The sequence below is a fragment of the Trichomonas vaginalis genome, chromosome II (assembly GCF_026262505.1).
Source record: "Trichomonas vaginalis G3 chromosome II, whole genome shotgun sequence".
NCBI lineage: Eukaryota > Parabasalia > Trichomonadida > Trichomonadidae > Trichomonas > Trichomonas vaginalis.
Window position 1 is genome coordinate 7,749,936 of NC_067204.1, and position 14,124 is coordinate 7,764,059.

The 14,124-nt window shown below is 31.9% G+C and overlaps 5 protein-coding genes and 1 pseudogene across 6 annotated transcripts, besides 5 other annotated features; 2 read left to right on the forward strand and 4 right to left on the reverse strand.

Annotated features, from left to right (window-relative positions):
- Positions 1 to 2,822: 2,822 nt before the first annotated feature.
- On the forward strand, positions 2,823 to 3,038 carry TVAGG3_0503750 (uncharacterized protein; the record flags this gene model as incomplete). Its single annotated transcript, XM_001314911.1, has 1 exon — positions 2,823 to 3,038. One exon carries the CDS (start codon positions 2,823 to 2,825, stop codon positions 3,036 to 3,038), a length of 216 nt encoding a protein of 71 aa, XP_001314946.1.
- A 1,842-nt stretch (positions 3,039 to 4,880) lies between these two features.
- Positions 4,881 to 5,087: a mobile genetic element.
- Positions 5,088 to 5,310: 223 nt separating this feature from the next.
- Positions 5,311 to 6,015, reverse strand: TVAGG3_0503770 (uncharacterized protein; the record flags this gene model as incomplete). The annotated part of the gene is made up of 1 exon (XM_001314910.1): positions 5,311 to 6,015. The coding sequence occupies one exon, from the start codon at positions 6,013 to 6,015 to the stop codon at positions 5,311 to 5,313; it is 705 nt and encodes a 234-aa protein (XP_001314945.1).
- Positions 6,016 to 6,018: 3 nt separating this feature from the next.
- Positions 6,019 to 6,080: a mobile genetic element.
- A 16-nt stretch (positions 6,081 to 6,096) lies between these two features.
- Positions 6,097 to 7,065, reverse strand: TVAGG3_0503790 (integrase core domain-containing protein; the record flags this gene model as incomplete). Its single annotated transcript, XM_051236733.1, has 1 exon — positions 6,097 to 7,065. One exon carries the CDS (start codon positions 7,063 to 7,065, stop codon positions 6,097 to 6,099), a length of 969 nt encoding a protein of 322 aa, XP_051094557.1.
- Positions 7,066 to 7,214: 149 nt separating this feature from the next.
- Positions 7,215 to 7,899, reverse strand: TVAGG3_0503800 (uncharacterized protein; the record flags this gene model as incomplete). The annotated part of the gene is made up of 1 exon (XM_001281941.2): positions 7,215 to 7,899. A coding segment is annotated over one exon (685 nt), but the record flags the coding sequence as incomplete, so codon positions are not given.
- Positions 7,900 to 8,235: 336 nt separating this feature from the next.
- TVAGG3_0503810 (uncharacterized protein) lies at positions 8,236 to 8,458 on the reverse strand (the record flags this gene model as incomplete). Its single annotated transcript, XM_051236734.1, has 1 exon — positions 8,236 to 8,458. A coding segment is annotated over one exon (223 nt), but the record flags the coding sequence as incomplete, so codon positions are not given.
- Positions 8,459 to 8,474: 16 nt separating this feature from the next.
- Positions 8,475 to 11,839: a mobile genetic element.
- Positions 11,045 to 11,728, forward strand: TVAGG3_0503830 (annotated as a pseudogene). The gene has a single exon. A coding segment is annotated over exon 1 (684 nt).
- A 461-nt stretch (positions 11,840 to 12,300) lies between the features above and the next one.
- Positions 12,301 to 12,337: a mobile genetic element.
- Positions 12,338 to 13,516: 1,179 nt separating this feature from the next.
- Positions 13,517 to 13,554: a mobile genetic element.
- The last annotated feature ends 570 nt before the right edge of the window (positions 13,555 to 14,124 follow it).

A 14,124-nucleotide genomic window follows, 5' to 3' on the forward strand; every position in this document is an offset into this window, starting at 1 on the left:
ATAGAGAGTTTGTTCTGGTGTATTGGGGCATAAAAGATAAGTTTAATATTGTTATCCCTTTTGTCATATATAGTATTATTGATGCATTGGTAATAATTTGAATAAAAATTACTAATGCTACTAAGGGAAGAACAATCACTAAATGATTTGCCTGATATGCTTTCAAGATTATTTTTAGCTGCGAAAGTTATACTTCTAAGATTTAAGCATTTACAGATTGCAGAATGACTGATAACTTGAATACTTGATGGAATAGTCAAGCTGGACAGTGATATGCAGTTGTAAAATGCATAAACATCAATTTGAGTAGATCCTTCAAGAATATTGACATGACTCAATTGTTTACAATTAAAGAAGCAAGCATAAGGAGGGTTAGTTATATTTATCATTTCATTTAATTTAAAACAATTTTCAAATACATTATTTGAGAATGTTATATTACTTGATTCAAATTTGACCGAAGACAAATTAAAACAATTTTTAAATGCTGTATTACCAATAAATAGTGAAGTTGGAGAAGAAACTATAAACAATTTCAGAAAATGACAATTTTGAAAAGCATGATGAAAAATCTCACGAATACTAGAATTTTCTTCAAATAAAACCTCACGAATTGTTGAATTTTCGAAAGCTCTTCCATTGATCATTGTTACTGAATTTGGAATTGTAATATTATCTATTGAATATCCCCAAAATTCTAATATTATCGTTTGTTTAAGATCCATAATCAATGATAGTTGATTAATAATAAGGTTTGGCATATAGATATCAAGATATGAAATTGATACGTTGACTATATTATCAACTGCTTTTTGTGTAAATAGTGTTTTACAAGTAAAATATAATTTTACTTTTGGTGTATCTCTGGTAATTAGGGTTTTTGATTTAACAGTCATTGATGAATTAGGGAAAACAACTCTTTCAAGATTGGGACAATTTGCAAATGCACGAGAACCAATATGATCTAATGGACTTAAAATAGTAACATTTATCAAATAAAGACAATAAAAGAAAGCATAATGTTCAATTATTTTCACATTTGTAGGAATAGTAATATTTGTAATGTTTGAATGTGCAAAGCATTCCATTGCTAAAGTGGTAACAAAAATGGTATATCATATGATTTCCTCGATAAATTTATATTAAACAATAAAATAGACTTATTTTTGGAAAAAATAACATTATCTAAAATACAAAAATTATTGTTTCTTTCATGAATTGAAATATTTGTTAATCTGAAAAAAGCAAATGAAAAATCCCATATATAGTTTACTTTTTCCGGAATTTGAAAAGATTTAATATTCGTCATAGCGAATACATCTCTTTCCAAAGATGTTAAATTGGAACCTTCTTCAAAAATAACATTTTCAAGAGAATTACATCTAAAGAATGTACTATTACCAATTATTTCGACGGATGCTGGAATCAGAATATTTTTAATTAACCGATTCTGAGAAAAAGCCTCAGAATCTATTTCAAGAAGTCCTTTTGGTAACAATATTTCACTAACTTCAGAACAATTATAAAATGCTTTTTTACCTATCTTTGTGAGCCTGTGGCATGATGATAAATTAATAATTGTAAGACTAGTACATCCTTCAAAGCTACTCGTTCCGATTGTTGTTAAGTTAGAATTTTCTTCAAAAGAAAAAGAGATTAAAGATGTACGACCATTACAACATTCATTTGATATATATTCGCACTGTGCTGAGATTACAAAGTGTTGTAAATTATATGGAACTCTGATTAACACTCTGGAGTCTTTTGAATACTCAGTTCCACTATTATCCCAGGAAATTTGAGTTAATCGGAAGATATGGATGAATCAATAAGGTTTACTTTGAGTAACAACATTGTTACTAAATTCAATTTAATGTAATTTATCATATTTTGTGAGAATTGTCATGACCAAAATTTTAAGATTTTGAATACTTTTTGAGAGAAAAATTATCTCCCAAATGACATAAATGCATATATTAACAGTATTTAGTGCATATCAATATATTCAAGATTATATAATTTCAACCACTAAAAATCCAAATCCGGCCAAACAAAGGCTATCGTTATTGTTTTTTATAGTACTCTCAAAATCTTAAGATCGGCTCAGAAAAATTTGTGAATGAAAATTTTCTCTATTTAAGTATTGCATATTATTCTAATTAATATTTTATAAAAATATTGTTTGAATTAAAATCGATTATTTTCATGATTGATTCCTATCCAAAGAGATAAAGCATACTGTATTCATGAACATAAGAATAAAACATGTTTGTATAATATTGTTGACTAATTTCAGATTTGAGGAACTTTTTTGGGACATTAATGATAAAAATATTGATTTAACATTAATGTATAAGACAATCATTATTTATTGCTACTATATGAGTAAAAGATATAGATAGAACTAGCGAATCTCAATATTTGATTTCAATTAATTTATTATTTAACATTTGGATATAATTTTATAAGAAAATTTAGATTGATATCAAGTTCACTTTAAAGAGAATGAAATTAAAGTCTTAGATAAATCATTTTTAAACGGCAACTTTCCCACATGCCAGATAACTCAAGAAATCATTGATCCAAGCAGTCATACATGTATTTCAACATATAGTCTAGCTATTCTAGACGATATTGCAAAAAATGTTGATTATACGTCAAATTCATTCGAAGGTTTCTTGCACCAAATTGTTATTCAAATTTAGTTTCGTTTTGCATTCTAAAATTCAAATTTCAATGAAAAATTGATCTTAAAATGAATCATGTTGATTTTAGTTTCCAAATTTTCCATTTTTCAAAGTGTAGATGTAGATGATTACATCATGATTAATCGACTAACTATGCCAGAATCCGATTTTGATGCAGAACTTGAGCAGTTGTCTCGCCAACAGAAGGAAAAATATGATGCTTTAGTTAAAGACTTTGAACAACAAAAGGAAAAAGTTCTTGAGTCATTAATTAATAACGATTTCGATTCCGTTAAAGCTCGAGCAGAACTTGAATTAGGGATGCGACGGTTTTACGCCATGACCGTTTAAAAATAGAATAATACGCCATTTTTGGGGCCGAATGGCGGGTACGAAGTAGCCGCCATTCGGCCGAAAGACAAAACAATATAAAATTATCGCCGCCCTTTTTTTTCCTCTTTTTTTTCTTTCTCTTTTCTCTTTTTCCCCCTCTTTCTCTTTTTCACTCATTAAAAGTAGTAAGAGAAAAAAATAATATTAATTTTTAAAATTTTTATAAAAATAAAAGAAAGTATTATAAGAAATTATTTAGAGATTTATATGCAATGTGTTAAGAATAATCTGAGGACAAGTCTAAGGATAATCTGAGAATAATCTGAGGATAATCTGAGGAGTAGTCTGAGGATAATCTGAGGACTAGTCTGAGGAGTAGTCTGAGGATAATCTGAGGATAATCTGAGGAGTAGTCTGAGGATAATCTGAGGAGTAGTCTGAGGATAATCTGAGGAGTAGTTCGAGGATAATCTGAGGAGTAGTCTGAGGATAATCTGAGGAGTAGTTCGAGGATAATCTGAGGACTCGTCTGAGGATAATCTGAGGAGTAGTTCGAGGATAATCTGAGGATAACCTGAGGAGGATTAATCTAAGGAGGATTAATCAAAGGAGAAATACTCTAAGGTAGAGCAGTTGGATCACTACTCAACCACAATTTACTTTTAACCATTTTTTGAATTCTTATTCAAAATAAAAACATATTTTTATATAATTCTCTTATTTATTTTAATTTGATAATATTTATTGATTATATTTCAGATCACTCAATTAAAAAAGCCGTCTTTCTTTCAAAATTTCTGAATTATTATCCTTTCAATTTTAATGAATAAAATCATATTTATTCTTCTTTAAAACACTTCATTTCTTTAATTGTAGTGTTGCTTACTGCAACACTTAAACCAATTGTGAATTCCATTGAATGGCCTTCAATGGAATTCACAATTGGTTTAAAATTAGTTGATGCATATCCTATGTATGGTCCTAATATGGTCTGGCCAACCATATTCTAGTTGGAAATACATAGGATAGTATCACTAATCAATACAATACATAACAAAGTTAAATGCGAAAACAAAATCAAATTACAAAATCGTTCAAAACGAAGAATGAATACAAAAACACCTATGCACTGAGGCTGGCCACCTCAGTGCATTTCGAATAAACATACAAGTATATACAATTTAAAAAAATATTATCTCATACCGAAATGGCTCACCAAAAAGGTGACATTTTTGGCGCCAATAATTTGATTTTTCTGATTCTTTCTATTTAGATATATTTATTTAATATTCATATTCCTTTATATTGCCTCATATTATTTCCCATTTTTAATCATATTATACAAATCTTTAATAATTTTTAATGTTTTGAGCTTCAAAATCTTGTTCTAACTATTTTCATTCATATATCCTAGAAAAAATTAAAAAGTTTTTTAGAAATAAAAATGTTTGTATGTAAAGTATTGAAATTATTCTAGATGAGAAGACATTCTCCAGAAGAGATTGATATTGATTGGCTTTGTGAAGCCATCACAAAATCAAATAATGGAGTTAAGTTAACTGATATTTGCGCGAAAGCTAAAATAAATCATGAAGGCAGAGTTATATATAATCATACTATCTTAAAGTATTCCTAGAAATTTCCAAAATTAACCGAAATATAACTGTACAGAATTACTATTTTCGAGATAAAATTCATATGGAAATACTAATTCATAACGCTTTATGTTATATAAAATTTAATTTATAAAAATTTCAAAATAAATCAAATTTAACACAATGAATATAACTGCAATCGAGGTTTTTGACGATTGATTCTTACGAGAAGTTTTCCAAACTTTGAGTTAATGTCAAGACATTAACTCAAAGTTTGGAAGTCTAATAAGGGGAATTGTAGGCTATGAGGTACTGATTATATATCAGTGCCTCATAGCCTGCAATTCCCATTAGAAATCGGAGAAACTTTGTCCGCATAACTTATGATGCGGACAAAGTTTCTCCCATTTCTACTTAGAATGAAAGGGCAAGAGGTATATAGGTACACTATATATCTCTTGCCCTTTCCTTCTTACCTAAAGACTTCCAATCTTATTTTTTCCCAATTTTTCCCCTAAATTTAAATCTTATATAATATAAATAAAATGCATAATATCAATCACAAAAATTAATGTTTATTTTTTTAATTAAAATTGCCGCGCAATTTAAGGTTTTCTGTCACTTTTTTGTTAGCCATTTCGGTACGAAACAAATTTAAAAAAAATATTTTATAATTTTTACAAAAACAAGAGCAACTATGTTTTCCAACTAGCTCCCTTCATGATCTTTAGCCTAGCGTCCATTAATTCCTTACTCATGTTTAAATTTGAACAAGTTAAGATGAGACGCTGGGCTGAGATTGTTCTTTCACAGCTTGCCTCCGCACAAGTGCAGCAAGTTATGCGGAGGCATATATTTGCGAACAATCCCCAATTTTCATCATTGATTTTAAAATTAAAATCAAAAATGTCCAAGCAACTTACAGTTCTTGATGTTTTAAAGATATGATTGTTATTGGCAATCATATCTTTAAATAGTTTAACTATATCATCAATCACATCATCACTACGTCCTCTTTTTTTGAGTTCGCTTGTGAACCAGCTAATTGCAGCATCAACCATCGGAGAATCACAGAGCTCTTCACCCTCAGTATCATCATTACTCTCATGAACTTCTTCCTGCTCATGAAGATCTTCATTGAATCTATTAAGATCCTGGGCTGGCCAATTGTGCTTCAACGAGGGTGCTGGTGGTTCGGTGTTTCCTTCTGCTTCAGCGGCGGCGTCTCCCATGAAGATTTCCCTGACATCTTCTATCGGGTCTTCCTCTTTCTGCCGGTAGTGGAACATCTTCACGTAGCCGCTTGTTGGGGGAGGGAATTCTCTGCTATTGATACTGTTCCTAGCAAACATGAGGCCTTTGGGTGTAATGATGTATGCAAATGCCCAAAGGTCCCCCATTTGTGTTATATACGAAAACGATAAAAACGGCTTGACAGAAAAGCGACAACTTTACATGTCAAAAATATAAAAAGTGACATTTTATTCATCATTATCTTCTTCATAATTTATTTCATATTCTTCTTCATATCCACCTTCATATTCTTCACTTTGTCCCTCCTTCTCTTTTTTACCATCTTTATTATCGATTTCTTCTTCCTCATCTTGGAGTTCTGGTATTTCTCTAGCCTGTACTGATCCTGGGAGAAAGTCTTGGGTAACTCCATCAACGACCCATTTGGCAGACATTCCTGGTCTCCAAATGGGCCCCTTCATCCATAATTCATTTGGAGTATAATTGATTTTCCTTCCATTGAGAAGACGTGTCGGTAGTGCGGCATGGGGCTTGGAGTTATAGGAATTGACCCAACTCTGAATTTTACTCCATGTTAGATTGCGGTTTTCTATATTGGGCCACAATCGCTCAATCTTACCGTTTTGGTAAGGGCAATGTGGCACAATATAGACATTTCGAATTCCTTTGCATCTCATCGCTTGTAGGAATTCACCTCTATTCTCTCCTCCATTATCAGACCATATGGTATGAGGGGGACCAAAACGTTTTATGGCCCGCTCAATTACCTTAACGGTCTGATTTGCATGTTTGGAGGAGAGATGCTGCCACTCCAAAACCATTCTGGTACAATCATCTATTACTCCATACAATAATTCACTTCTGCGTTTATTGAGAAAGTGAATGTCAACGTGCCAGATTTGATTTGGAAGTAAAGCCTCGTATCTTGTCCTCCCTTTAGGTCTCTTGGGTCCCCGTGGACGTGTTAATCCAAGAATGATAAAAGCCTTTTCGACCATATGCCTTGATGGAGCCTGAGGTAGAGGGAGAGGAAGATATTTGATATTTTGTAAATTTATAGCATATGGAGTAGGGTTATCATCTTGATTAATGTCAGCGGAGATTTCTTTAGAGATAAGATTGAGAGGCTTGTCACGTAGCACATTCTGAAACCAGTCCTGTGTTGAGCTCATAACTGGAAGCAGGCCATCTTTCATTCGAACAAAATCTTGTTCATGCTCATGGGCGAATGCTATATCTTTATTAAGCCTAAGGTAAGTGGGGATGATACCATGTCGCCCATGTTGTTCGAATAAATTGAGAATGGCCTGCATGAGATCATCAGGAACTGGTTGTTTGGGTCTACCACGGGAAAGTGGAATATCAACCAACTGGTCGTGCGGACGAGATTGAGGATTAGGAGGATTAGCACGTTGACTTGATTGATCGGAACTGATGGGATTAGGAGCAATTTGATTGTATGTACCAGATGATTGGTTTGAAGGAGTGGCTTGAGGATTTAACTGTTGTGCACTATTAAGAGGAGATGTACCATTGCTGGGTCTGAGCTGTTGTTGTGCACTACTAAGAGGAGATGTACCATTGCTGGGTCTGAGCTGTTGTTGTGCACTACTAAGAGGAGATGTACCATTGCTGGGTCTGAGCTGTTGTTGTGCACTACTAAGAGGAGATGTACCATTGCTGGGTCTGAGCTGTTGTTGTGCACTATTAAGAGGAGATGTACCATTGCTGGGTCTGAGCTGTTGTTGTGCACTACTAAGAGGAGATGTACCATTGCTGGGTCTGAGCTGTTGTTGTGCACTACTAAGAGGAGATGTACCATTGCTGGGTCTGAGCTGTTGTTGTGCACTACTAAGAGGAGATGTACCATTGCTGGGTCTGAGCTGTTGTTGTGCACTACTAAGAGGAGATGTACCATTGCTGGGTCTGAGCTGTTGTTGTGCACTATTAAGAGGAGATGTACCATTGCTGGGTCTGAGCTGTTGTTGTGCACTACTAAGAGGAGATGTACCATTGCTGGGTCTGAGCTGTTGTTGTGCACTACTAAGAGGAGATGTACCATTGCTGGGTCTGAGCTGTTGTTGTGCACTACTAAGAGGAGATGTACCATTGCTGGGTCTGAGCTGTTGTTGTGCACTATTAAGAGGAGATGTACCATTGCTGGGTCTGAGCTGTTGTTGTGCACTACTAAGAGGAGATGTACCATTGCTGGGTCTGAGCTGTTGTTGTGCACTACTAAGAGGAGATGTACCATTGCTGGGTCTGAGCTGTTGTTGTGCACTACTAAGAGGAGATGTACCATTGCTGGGTCTGAGCTGTTGTTGTGCACTACTAAGAGAGATGTACCATTGCTGGGTCTGAGCTGTTGTTGTGCACTACTAAGAGGAGATGTACCATTGCTGGGTCTGAGCTGTTGTTGTGCACTACTAAGAGGAGATGTACCATTGCTGGGTCTGAGCTGTTGTTGTGCACTACTAAGAGGAGATGTACCATTGCTGGGTCTGAGCTGTTGTTGTGCACTACTAAGAGGAGATGTACCATTGCTGGGTCTGAGCTGTTGTTGTGCACTACTAAGAGGAGATGTACCATTGCTGGGTCTGAGCTGGAAACAATAAGAATTACCGAAAAAGTGACAAAACATCAAAAACAGGGAGGGGGTCTCAATTTTTATTACTTATATTATTTTACAATATTTATATAAATACTCTTTATAATATATTTTACTATAAAATTATACCTCAAATTCAAATATTTAAAATATTATTTACATAATTATCTCAAAATTATATTTTTATATATTATTTTTCATATGTATAAATCATATAATCTATATCTATGCAAATCTCATCTAAATTTTTTTGAAACAAACCCCTACCATTTTATAATGGTCCATCTTAAATTCATCATAAATTCTGGTACATGTTAGTACCAGAGTCTTCAAATCTCAAACACTCTGGTACCAACATGTACCAGACGCGAGTTTCCAATGCCCTCGTACGATTTTCTATTAAGATCTTCTTGAATGAGAAGGTCTTCATAGAAACTCGTACGAGGGCTTCTCTTTTAAATACTCTGGTACCTGCTGGTATCGGAGTCGACTTTACAGCCCTTTCCCCAATTTTGAAGCTGGGGAAAGTTTTCAAGCAATGAAAGGGAAGCTCTCGCTATGAGGTGAAAATCTAGAATTTTTACCTCATAGCGAGTAATCCTTTGTTAATTGCTTGAAAACTTTCTTCAAATTATCAAAATTTCGAGGAAAGTTTCCTTGCTTCAAAGTAGAGATGGAGCCCTTTGAGCCACTGCATATAGGTCAGTGACTCAAAATACTCCATCTCTACTAGAAATCGCCAAAATTTGGGTCGCAATCTTTGAAATGCGACGCAAGTTTTGGCAATTTCGCGAGGGACTTGCTCCATTTGGTGCATAGATTCACACTCTATGCACCAGATGGAACAATTCTTTCGCTGACAGCGGGAAACTTTGTCTGAATAGTTTAACATTCAGACAAAGTTTCCGCTGTCAGAGAGGAATGGAAGGGTAAGAGGTATATATTCATAATGTATACCTCTTACTCTTCCATTCCCTCAAGAAAGTTCAAAAACTTGGGTGCAATCAGTTCTGATTGCACCCAAGTTTTTGAACTTTATATAAGGAATTGTTGGCTATGATGTACTGATCATGAATCAGTACATCATAGCCAACAATTCCTTCGCAAACAGTGGGAAACTTTGTCTGAATAGTTTAACATTCAGACAAAGTTTCCCGCTGTCAGGGAGGGAATTAGAGGGTGGGAGATATATAGATAGACTATAAATCTCTCACCCTTTAATTCCCTCAAGAAAGTTCAAAAACTTGGGTGCAATCAGAACTGATTGCACCCAAGTTTTTGAATTTTGTATAAGGAATTGTTGGCTATGATGTACTGATCATGAATCAGTACATCATAGCCAACAATTCTACCTTTTAACCAAAGATAATTGATTCGTATGTAAAATATTAAGCTAAAATTTCTCTTTCTTTTAGTACACATTCTTCCATTTCGTGTACATGTATCATATATTAAGTACTAGTTATCTATTCTATATCCTTTATCCCAATTTAGATACTCAAAAATATTTTCTATTAAACCGTTATTTTTCAATGTGAGTTTTCAATTTTATTTTTCCCTTTTGCTGCTCAATGCAACATCCTCCACCCGATCCTCCATGCGAGGTTGATCAAGCCATAGGATATTTAGAATATTCTCGTTTTGTTATAGCTGCAGAGCTGCATGGTAACATAAGATTTGTCAAAGACCCACAAAAACTATCAATTGGAACAGGAGTATTAATCTACCACCGATGCGAATACGAAGGCTGCCCAGCAGGCTTTAAATTTATTAAAAATTTCGACAATTACATTTTTAAATCTGCAAACTTAACTCATATTCACTCAGGACCACCACCACAACATAAAAATACACCTACAAGTGGTACTTACCGTGCTTGGATTAAAAAATTTCTCATGAATCACGGAAGTCCACTTAATGCAACACAAGAAGTCAACAAAACGCTTGAAATACCTAAAGATCATACTTGTATTCACATGACTATGAAACAAACTGCAATCAATCAATTGAAATATTATTTACAACAAAAAGATCTTATGAGATCTTTACCAGACATATCTTTAAATCAATTTCAATCTTTACAAAACTATGTTAATCAATGGGAAGATCAACATGATGACCTTATTTATTTTGACATTCAAGGTGAAGATACTGATTTTCCAGACAAATTGGTTTTTATTTACTCTGATAATGATATGATCTCTCAAATTCATGAAAAACCACCAATTTATCACTTAGACTCTACGTTTAAATTAATTATTCATGGATTTCCTTTTTATGTATTAGCTACCAAATTTGCTAATACTCATTCTATCCCTTTGTGTTATTTTATAATATATCCAGATAATAGTGAAAATATTTCTTTTTGCTTAAGTAAATATTTTGAAACAACTCACACAGAACCTGAATTTATCATGTACTGACTGTGCACTAAACATTTCAAGGGGATTAGGAATTCATTTCCGGAGTGCAATATCTTTTGGTGCGCGCTACATGTAATACGCGCACTTAAAAAGAATCTCTCAAAGATAAATGATGAAGAGATTAGATCAGAAGTCGAAAAATTTATGAACATTTTATGTTATTATCGTGATTGCACAGAAGAAGATGCTGCAAAAATGTATAAAGAGCACATTATTGATAAAATTCAAGATCAATTGGAATTTAATCAATACTTTACACGTCAGTGGGACATTCATAAACAACAGTAGATAGCCGCTGCCAGACCAAATGAATTAACCGTTGTGAATAACGTTTCTGAATCTTTATTTAAAAAGATAAAATATCACGATTTTGGCTGCGTTAAAAATCAAAGAATTGATGTTTTTGTCAAAAATCTTTTAGAAGAAGTTGCACCCAATTACTTTTATCGTATTAAAAACGATTTACTTCAAACAGGTTTTATTCCTTCAATTAGAATTCGCGAGCCTCGATTGACAGATTATAAAACAAAATTGAAAAGAGAAGTTCAATCACGTTTATACCAAGTATTAAATTTTGTTCAGAATCAAGAAGCCAATTTGAATCCATTAAGATTTTTATTGGAAAATGCTGAAGAAAAACTTTCTCAAATAAATGAGAAGATACAAAATTCAATTACATATTTAAGATCGTTTGAAATTCCAAATGAATTGTTAGATACGTATATGTTAGAAATTAATGAATTTTGTTATAATTCTCCAGGTTATATTTTAGAACATTTCGAAGAATTTTTGGAGGATTTCAAAGAAAAGAATAATTTAATAGACTAAAAAATTTATTATTTTTATTTATTGTGAATTTTAAATTGTCACTTTTTAAGTGTTACCCCCTATTGAAAGTGTCACTTTTGGGTGTCACTTTTCGGAAATTCTTATATACTCGGTCTGAGCTGTTGTTGTGCACTACTAAGAGGAGATGTACCATTGCTGGGTCTGAGCTGTTGTTGTGCACTACTAAGAGGAGATGTACCATTGCTGGGTCTGAGCTGTTGTTGTGCACTACTAAGAGGAGATGTACCATTGCTGGGTCTGAGCTGTTGTTGTGCGCTATTAAGAGGAGTAGAACCATTACTCTGTGTAATTTCTTGTTCTTCCAAGTATCGATTCAACAAGATCTCATCTTTTGTTGGTAAGACTTCAATGCAATTGTAGAATTTTCCATTATGGAATATGTATAAACTTGTAAATTCTCTGGACGAGTGCTTGTAAAACTCTTCGATAGTAATAAGACGAAAGCACAGAAGGCTTTTGTAGTAAGTTAACTTGTTAATGCAATTACGTGATGTACCATCGCTGAGTGGAACATTAGTCAATAGCAACGATAGCTTTTGATGTTGGTGTTGTAATAAACAGAAATTCATCAAAAGTGACAGCTCTCAATTTTTTTAACATTTGTAAATTCTAAATTGAATGAGAAAAATGAAATAATACTAAGCATAATACAATATTCTAGATTTAATTATAATTAGGAAAAAGTTAGTTTTGAGAGTACTTTTCATAGGCATATAGAATGAAATCTTCTGAAAAATAATATCACATAAACTCATATTATTTTCTAATATATAACTATTTTATATAAAAATCAAATTCAATGATCTTAAAAGCGAAGGATAAACCTCAAAATTTACGAATATAATGAGTGGGAATATAATGCTTATCTATCATAAAACCATATGAAATATCAATTTTTGCTTTACGCCTAATTTTTGACGACAATTAGCAAAAAATGTTAAATGTTAACACTCAGTCCATTTGAATATGAAAAATAAAATTGACTTTGATTAAATGTTTTTATTTATCATGCAATTCTTCTTGCGACCAAAGATTTGAATAAAATTTCAAAAAATAAGATAGCTTAAAAAATAATATACGGTAGTGTTTACTAATAGATGAATAGTATATAAATTCTATTAAAATGGATTTGATCCAAAAAAATATAAAACCAAAAATAATTGTTATAATTTAAATGAAGAAGTAATTTAAAACGATTTTATTTATGATCAAATTTTATATATTTTTTTGGATCAAATCCATTTTAATAGAATTTATATACTATTCATCTATTAGTAAACACTACCGTATATTATTTTTTAAGCTATCTTATTTTTTGAACTTTTATTCAAATCTTTGGTCGCAAGAAGAATTGCATGATAAATAAAAACATTTAATCAAAGTCAATTTTATTTTTCATATTCAAATGGACTGAGTGTTAACATTTAACATTTTTTGCTAATTGTCGTCAAAAATTAGGCGTAAAGCAAAAATTGATATTTCATATGGTTTTATGATAGATAAGCATTATATTCCCACTCATTATATTCGTAAATTTTGAGGTTTATCCTTCGCTTTTAAGATCATTGAATTTGATTTTTATATAAAATAGTTATATATTAGAAAATAATATGAGTTTATGTGATATTATTTTTCAGAAGATTTTGTGTTCTTCTTCAAAATTTTATTTTTTTATTAAAAAGAATCTTTACATAATATACACTTACTTTAATTAATATTTAAAAACGTGCTCTATCAAAAGTTCCAAAAATTCAATATTTTAGCTTTTCTGAGGTGTCACTTTTGATGAATTTCTGTTTACAACAGTGTAACCTGGTTAGAGATTGCTCTAGCCAGTGAAAGTCTATTTGGGTATAAATATCCAAGAGAATGAATTTTGAATAAATAATAAATTGTGAACAATTGAATAAAATATAGAAAATATAAATAATTTTGAAAGATATTATTGAAAAAATATTTTTCACAAAAGTTGAATTCAAATTGTAAATTTTTTAAAAAAATCTTTAAAGTGAAGAAAATAAAATTGGACAATGAGAAAACAACAATGAACTAAAAATTAGTGAATAACTACAATGGCGAAATTAAAATTACGATCAGAATAATTTTTATAAAAGAATGTGTTAGAAATCAGTAACGATTAAGATAAAATAAAAATTTGGGGAACGAGAAAAGTGATTGAATATTGGTAAACATGAATTTTTATTGAAAAATAAAATGAGATTCAGATTCTAAGCAGAAATTTTTAAAAATTAGAAAAATAAAAAACAATAAAGATAATAAAAAATTTGAAACTAAAAAAATCGAAAAATAATGATAAAATAAATGAATAGTTGAAGACAAATAAAAATAAAATGTTATCAATAAGAAAATAATTT